Consider the following 7,939-nt stretch of genomic DNA (forward strand, 5'->3'; position numbering starts at 1 on the left):
TTGTGAGAAAAAAAGTCAGAATTGTGAGAAAAAAAGTCAGAATTGTGAGAAAAAAAGTCAGAATTGTGAGAAAAAAAGTCAGAATTGTGAGAAAAGTCAGAATTGTGAGAAAAAGTCAGAATTCTGAGATTAAAGTCAGAATTGTGAGAAAAGTCAGAATTGTGAGAAAAAAGTCAGAATTCCTATTTTTTTCCCCATATTAAACTGAAATAAAATTTAAAAATCAGTTAACTTTTTTTTTTTCCCCCAATGGCCCTAATCCTCATCCGCAGTGTTCTGCATTTTTGTCTTTCACTGATTTATATTACAGATCTGCACGTTTTATTCATTATTGTGGGATCAAAAAAATATAAATATAAAAAAATTTCCAATTGGTAGGTGATCTAACAAAATGTATTTACACTCCAATACACAACAGATGTATAATGCTTTTGGTTAAAATGCTAAAGCTTCTAGAAGATATGAAAGAAAAGGATGAAAAGAGCCAGAAAATGTGGATTAACCATAAATATGATCCAAATTTAAGCTACATGGGTTCCTGATATTGAGCAACTCCATCTGGTATCAGTTTGGATCAAAAGGCAAACACAGATATTCTTTTTATCACAACTCTCAAAAATACAAATGAGCAAATATTTCAATATACAAAGAAACAAACTGCAGATTAGATGTATTATATTTGGCTTTTGGCAAACAGTAGAACATTAAACCAGCAGGAAGGCATTTCCAGACTAGCATGAGTTTCAGCCGTTGATAGGAGCGCTAAAAACAAGCAGTTTTCAGTGAGTCAGCTCTGCTCTCATCACTGCTGTTGGACGTCTAAACGACCTCGTTTTGTTTCTGTAGCCATATGGAAGACCAGGAGCCGTGGTTTTAAATGCTCTCTGCTCCCACAGGTTGAAGTCAACAAGTTTCAGATCTAGACAGCAGGAATCCATCAGCCAAACATGGATGAACAAAGCTCTAAATTCTCCATATGAGCAAACAAATCTGAGGATTTTCCTAAAGCGCTCAGCCAAAGATCCCGATATTCTCTGGTGTTTGAGATGCAGATCATCACCAGGATATTTTCTGATCGTATTTAAGGTCTGTCTTAAATCCTGATGATTTACTTTTCATGGTTCAGATGCAGTCAGAAAACCAACCTCTGCAGCCAATAAAAACCCACCATCTGCTGGTTCTAGAGAACCTCTGCAGGGTCACATTAGGTTTACAGGAAAACTCTGCTTCTTCACTGAAAACAACATTCTGTCCTCTTCCCAGAAAAAGGTTCTTATTGATTTGGCTAATTAGGCCGACAGTAAAAGCTCCCTTTCTAATGCAGACGGGTCATCAGAGGGCGGCAACAGCAGATGGCAGATTGTTGCACTAATGGATAAACAAATGAGGGAGATTTGATTCGCTTCTTCAGGCACTGAGAATGAAACGCAGCAGACAGAGGATTAGTTTCATCCTCTGTAGGACAGATTCTAGATCTATAAAACCAGATCCCTCTACTGGTCAAAAGGTTAGTGGAGGAGAACACATTTGATTCACCAGCTGGATGTTCTGGTTTGGTAAAAAGCTCCAGAAACAGTTCAGCTCTGGTTTAAAAACCTAAATGTGTTCCTCCTTCCTGGTCTGAAAGTTCATACTGGATGAAATACAGCAGCTTTGGATCCAACATCCTTACTTTAGACATCCTGTTGCAGCTCGATAACTTTCATTACAGATTTGTTTCCTTTGTTAATCTGGTTCCAACTTCCTCATAAAGGAGCAGACGGATCAGGTTACCTTGTTTGAAGAAAGGTTTGGCTCACTAAGCAATCTAATGAAGCCGCCTAAGTGGTGGTTAAAATTAACGGGTTTATAAAGCAGAAACGGCACCAGTAGCAGATTTAATCCATTTCTGATTTCTGGTTTAATCTCTTCTCACATTTAAAGCAAAGAATGGTTTCATTTGCCTTTTAGTTATTTGGGACACAGACAAATGAGTCGGGTTCCAAAATCTACTTTTAACATTTAGAAACGGCGAAACAAATTCAAATCAGCTGCAGTTTTTCAGAGCAGGTGAAGCTATAGGGGGAAAAAGAAACTGGAATGGGAGGAAAAAACAGGATCGTTTATAAGAAAAAGGCCTCGAGAGGAAAGGAGAAGGTTAAAGAAAAGCAGATGTGTCCAGAAACAAAAGGAGAATACTGAGGGAATGTTTCCTGAGGAGCGGTTTGCAGCGTTCAGTTCAGCTAAAGGTCAGAACTATTAAGCTAAACTTTTAATCTGTTATCACCACAGAAGCCACCAGCTTAGTAACAGCCCATCTTCTTGGACTCTGACACCTCAGGTCTGGTATATAAAGAAATCCCCAAGATGGAGGGAAAAAGAGGCAGCGGAGCAGGAAACAGGAAGGAGGAAGAGGTTTAGATGAAGAACACTTGGTCTTTACAAGCTTTGGCGCGAGCCGGGACTTCTGTGGCTGCGGAGAAGGCGGCGACGATGGAGGCGAAGACAACGTTGGGGCTCTGGGCGGCGTCGATGGCCGTGTGCAGGCCCCTGGCGCTGTAGTACTGCACCAGAGGGGACGTCTGCCGGTGGTAGGCGTCCAAACGGGAGCGTAGCGTCTTCTCGTTGTCGTCGCTGCGGCGGATGAGCGGCTCGCCCGTCACCTGAGGTAAAGATAAAGCAGGAAGGAAGCCTCAGTTTGGGAACCATGGTGTGATTCAGGCATGCAGCTGCTTGTTTCCGCTGTCGCCCGAGGAGGAAAACAAAAAGAAAGAGTAAGAAAATCTTTAATCAAATGAGTCAACAAACTGACAGGTTCCAGCAGAAAAACCTAAAGATTTGAAAAAGGTTCCCAGGATAACTTTAACGGCTTCAATTTAAAACTCAGAAATAAAAATCAAGGATGGTTTAAAGTAAGGCTGAACAAATTAATCGGATTAATTGATTATTGAAACAGCATGTATACAAAATGAAATAATGCATACAGCTTACAACAGTAGAACTGTTAAGATCTGTATTAAGCCACTGCCTGCAGGAGCCGCCATGTTGGATTGGATTTATTTTTGATTCATTGTTAACTGGAGGCTCTAAACTGTGTCTTTAGATGACAGAACGACCCACTTAAGAGCAGCATTTATACCAACATTGATTTTAAGATAAATGAAAAGTTTTCGTCTGTCAATCTGCTCTATCCAGAACTAGTTTTACCTGGTTTAGTTTCGTGTAAAAAAAAAAAAAAAAAAAAATCAACTTTGAGGAACTTTTGGGAATCCAATTATTAACACAAAAAAATAATCGTTCGTTTCAGCCCAAGTTTAAACGAATCAGTCAACCTCTAAGACAAGAAGCGGAACACTTTCCTTCTAAATTTGCTCTCAGAGGCCTAAATCTTGCGAGTTCATTTATTTTTTACTCTTAAAAGTCGCATAATTATTTTTTTTCCTAACCTCAACCACTTTCGGGATAGTAGCCCCTTTATCAACAGGACTCCTAAAGGTCAAAAGGTCAGGAAGGGAGCAGTTAACAGACAGATCCCAACATGCTGGAAGTAAACTCTCTCCTTCAGAGCTTTTCTTCCTGCTGCTCTTCTCCCTCTGATGGACACCTGACAGCCGCCCTTACAACCTGCCCCTCTACCCAGAAACAAAACAATGGGACGATACGCACACAGATACCGTAGCCCTACTTCCTATAAAGCAGGGGCCACTAATTAAAAATCAGTTGGGATCCGAAAAAAGAGAATCAATCATTAAAGGTCCAGAGACATTTTTAATTATAATCAGTGATGGGAGTAACGGCTTTTTTTAAGCAATTACTTTGTAACTATAATGCAGTTACCACTGCAGACACCCCGGAGGATGAGAATGGCTGATGTAAAGTGAGATTCCGTCTGTCAGTTGGGTAGGTGGGTGTTTCTGCTGGTGGGTGTTAACGTACAGCACACACAGAGAGATGGAGAGTGAGGAGGACTCCTGCAGCAAAACTGCGTTTTCCACATGGAAATACCGGTGTTACGTCGAGCTGCGTTTCCCCATCACATACGGTTTCCCCTGCATCTCCGCACAGAGCAGACGGCACGATTCACCGCACATGCTCGCTAAAGGCGCGCAACAGTTGCCCTGTGCTCGCGCCACAGGGGAACTACGGAGAGCGTGAACGATCATTAGCCTATATGGAGAAAGGGAGAAATCTGGATGGATAGATGTTGCAGTATCTCTAACAACCCAAAAACACAGGATTTCAGAATTAAACATCCCCAGTTATTAATTTCATTCACTCACCAGATCTGAACGTCCTGTTAAAAAACTTCACACCCATTAGTAGAGTTAATGCAGCCTGATGATATTTGCACCGCATCAGATACCGTTCCCCCCATGTTAAGAAGAGGGAACGCTATCTTACGGGGTTTATAGGCCCGTCAGATAGCGCTCCCCCCCCATGTTAAGAAGGGGGAACACTATCTGATGGGGTTAATAGACCCATCAGATGGCGTTCCCCCCTGATGTCATTTAAGTTGAGTTGCAATAAATGCTAAACTCTCTGCAGGTTCTTGTCTTTGTCGTCCGCTCTATTCAGCTGGCTTTGAAAACACACGGCGAGAAGGTGGGGGCCAGGTGGTGAGGGTGAGAAACGCAAAAGTAACGCAATACATTTACTAGTAACTAGTTACTTTTATTGTGGAGTAACTCAGTTACTTTTTGGGAGAAGTATCTAGTAAGTAAAGTAACGTTCCCAACACTGGTTATAATCCATTACTTTGAACAGTTTTTAAGATTGAAATAAAATGCAGGTGTTTATGCATCCATGTTATACTTTGATTTTTGTTTTAAAACAAAAAATAGAATGTTTTTTCCGTTTTAAGATCTAAAGTGCTTTTCAAACAATCTTTCACAGTTCCAGACTTAATCTTTTATAAAACACCTGAACTGACCTTTTTTTCCCCCCCCTATTTAAATTTTTTTGTCTTAATGAGAGAAGCGGGCTTTACGCTGCCCTGTGAGGATTTTTAAACAAGGTGCTCATTCGTGAGCCTGGATCGATATTTATTATATTGATGGTGGCGAATCCTGCTTTCATCAGTTCACTGCGCTTCTTGTGGCAGTCCACACTTTCTCTGCTCTCTTTCTTATCATCCTCCTTCTTTACCGTATTAACAGTAGAAGCAGCGCAAGTGAAGTTGGATACTGTTGTCAGACAACGTGTTGTATTTTAGAAATATTTTAAACCAGGTGAGTCCAGATCCGGGCCGTGGTCCGCTAATCTGTGACCTCTGCGCTAAAGTTTTAAATATTAAGCTAATGAAGATGCAACGAGAGCAAAAAAGAAAAGAAACAACAGAATGTTTTTTTTTTTGTGAACCAAATTGACCAAGATAGACAAGTCTGATTCTTCAATCCGTTTAATTGTAGTTTTTTTTTTTACAAATGATCTTTTCCAACACCATGAAGGAACGGGACTTTGACTGGAGCGCATGATGAGTTAAATACATTTTACAGCATTTTTTTTTTGTTGGAATTTGATAGTAAGATTTAACATTTTTATTCCGCCACATGAAAATACTGATAGTTAATCAGACTCAAAGAACAAAAGAAAAAATACTGCAAAATACAATTTTTTTTATATTTTTCTATGAAAAACAGGGTGAACCGTTCAGTTACCGTATTTTCACAACTATAAGGCGCATATAAGCGTTTTTTCCCCCTCAAAATGTGCGGCGCGCCCTATGTGTGTTGTTACTGTGGACGTTTGAGACCACCATGAGAACGTTAAAGTGGGAAGTGTGGGAGTGGATTGTGTATAAGAGAACAGGTATGTGCTTTATGCAGAACTCCTCATTTCCTCATTGAGGCCTAGTGGTTAGGGCTTAGAACTTGGAACCCAGACGTTCCGAGTTCAAGCCCCACTCCCACAGACTGACACTCTGGAAAGACCCTTAACCCCCAGACTGCTCCCCGGGTGCTGCACAATGGCAGCCCACAGCTCCCCAAAGGGACGGGTTAAACGCAGAGAGCTCATTCTATTGCTCTGTTTGTTCGACAGTGTAATGACAATAAAAACACTGGGGAAAAAAAGAAATAAAGACCATACTTAGTTATTATGATTTATTAATAACGTCTGTGTACATTTTTATAATTAGTTATTTTATAATTGGTTAGAATATAGTTAAAAGTGGAGGGAGGACATGAAAGCTAACGGAACTAGCCCATGTAAACGAGTTGAACTAGTTGAACAGGTTTCAAGTCCAACGAAAAAGCAAAAATGACCTTCCTAGGTCAACTAAAATATGTCAAGGTTTAGTTCTGCATGAGGCAGACATGCTTTCCAATGGCAGCATTTATCTGAGCAGAGAAAGTGTTTCCCCAATGGACACTTCTGTCCACCTAGAAGGACAGAACAGTCCCCATGAACTGAAAGTGGGTCAGAGCTTTCAGGGACACCTTTACAGACGTGACAAACAAACACCGCATGTGAAAAAAAAACCCCAACATGATGCAGGTCTGAAAGTGAAAACAGGTTAGTTACTGAAAAGCAGCAAAACTCTGACCCATTTCCAGCCTGAGAGTCATTTCAGGAGGATTACACAGACCGTCCTCTGAGTAGGCTGAGGATGAAACTACTTACGTCATCCTTCATGGGCTCTTTGGGGGGGTTGAACTCCTCGTGGTAGGAGCGGCCGCTGGGCTGGTGGATGAGTCTGAGGAGGAGAGAGGCGACAGAAACGGCGGTCAGGCCAGGCTAATGACTCACTACTTCTCTGTCCTTTCGCATCCCACATCATGTCCCGGTAGTACCCAGGAGGCGGCGGCGTCCTCGTTAACGGGAGGACCCGCGCAGACAGATGACTGTGCTTTAACTGAGCTCCAGTTGGGACAGGTTTACGTGATTCAGAACAAACACATTTCACAACCCGCATCTTCCTCTGAAATGTCCGGAAGAAAAAAAAATGTTACAAAAGGAGGAAAGATGGAGACAGAAATACAGACGCGGCATCTTTCTCAACGTTTTCTAAACATCTTCCCGGTTAAACCACAAAAAACATCCTTCACAGAGTAGCTGGAAGCTTAAATTAGACACGGTTATGAAAATGATTTGGCCAAACACCAGCTGGCTGTGCTTCCCTCTCAGGCAGCGTCATTTACAGACACTTTCACATCTCAATGGGCCGATTCCTGCATCACTGATCTGAATAAAAACGGGCGTTTAGAAAAACAAACTGTCCTGGATGGGCTGAAGTATGAACCGTAATTCAAAATGTTTTTCAGATGAAGTCTCATCCAGTCTGTGTGACTCTGAACACCAACTGAATCAGTCAGAAACCTAAACTGTGTTGAGATAAATGAATCACAAAAAGACTTTTCTACCTTTCTAAAACATATTTTGAGACAGATTAACCATCTTTATTTCATGTTTCCTCTATTGGTTAAAAACGTCTACTTATCCACCAAAAAACTCTAGTCTTAACTTATTTTTTAATAGATTTGCTTACAATATTTTATAAAAATGTTTCATTGATCTGAGAGGGAAATAAAAGTAAACTGAAAAAGTTTAAAAGAGTTTGCATTTGTAAATGAAGGTTTTTTTTTTAATCTACTAAATTAATACTTTAACTACAATATTTCACTTCACATGTAGCATTAAAGCAAAAAGGACTTTTTAACAAATACAACTTGGTTATAATAGAATAATAGAATAGATAGAATAGATTTACTTTATTTATCCCAAGCTAGGAAATTGTAGTGTAGCAGCAGCTTTACACATAGTGACAGTCACAACACAATAAGATAAAGAAAAAGTAAAAAAATCACATAACATCCACACGTATTTACATTATAAAAGTACAGTGAACAGTCCTAAGGTGCAGTGAACAAATTATAAATAATGTATTAAAACAGCCGTAGACAAAATATAGAGCTTTTCCTTGCCGCTGCAGGACTACGGTGCAAAACAGAAACCAGTATAA

The 7,939-nt window shown here is 40.4% G+C and overlaps 1 protein-coding gene across 2 annotated transcripts in view; it reads right to left on the reverse strand.

The window, feature by feature from the left end:
* The window catches only part of ak2 (adenylate kinase 2), an 18,554-nt gene that overhangs the window by 1,862 nt on the left and 8,753 nt on the right, over nucleotides 1-7,939 (reverse strand). The window contains exons 5-6 of one of the 2 annotated variants that reach the window (XM_015383403.1): nucleotides 6,601-6,673; nucleotides 2,423-2,642 (exon numbers count right to left, since the gene is read on the reverse strand). In XM_015383403.1, the coding sequence (XP_015238889.1) occupies nucleotides 2,423-2,642; nucleotides 6,601-6,673 (293 nt within the window). Of the gene's footprint in view, nucleotides 1-2,381; nucleotides 2,643-6,600; nucleotides 6,674-7,939 lie in introns of those variants that run through there. The other variant, XM_015383402.1, reaches the window with a different exon arrangement.

Source organism: Cyprinodon variegatus, unplaced genomic scaffold (genome assembly GCF_000732505.1).
Source record: "Cyprinodon variegatus isolate N-32 unplaced genomic scaffold, C_variegatus-1.0 Scaffold284, whole genome shotgun sequence".
Lineage (NCBI taxonomy): Eukaryota > Metazoa > Chordata > Actinopteri > Cyprinodontiformes > Cyprinodontidae > Cyprinodon > Cyprinodon variegatus.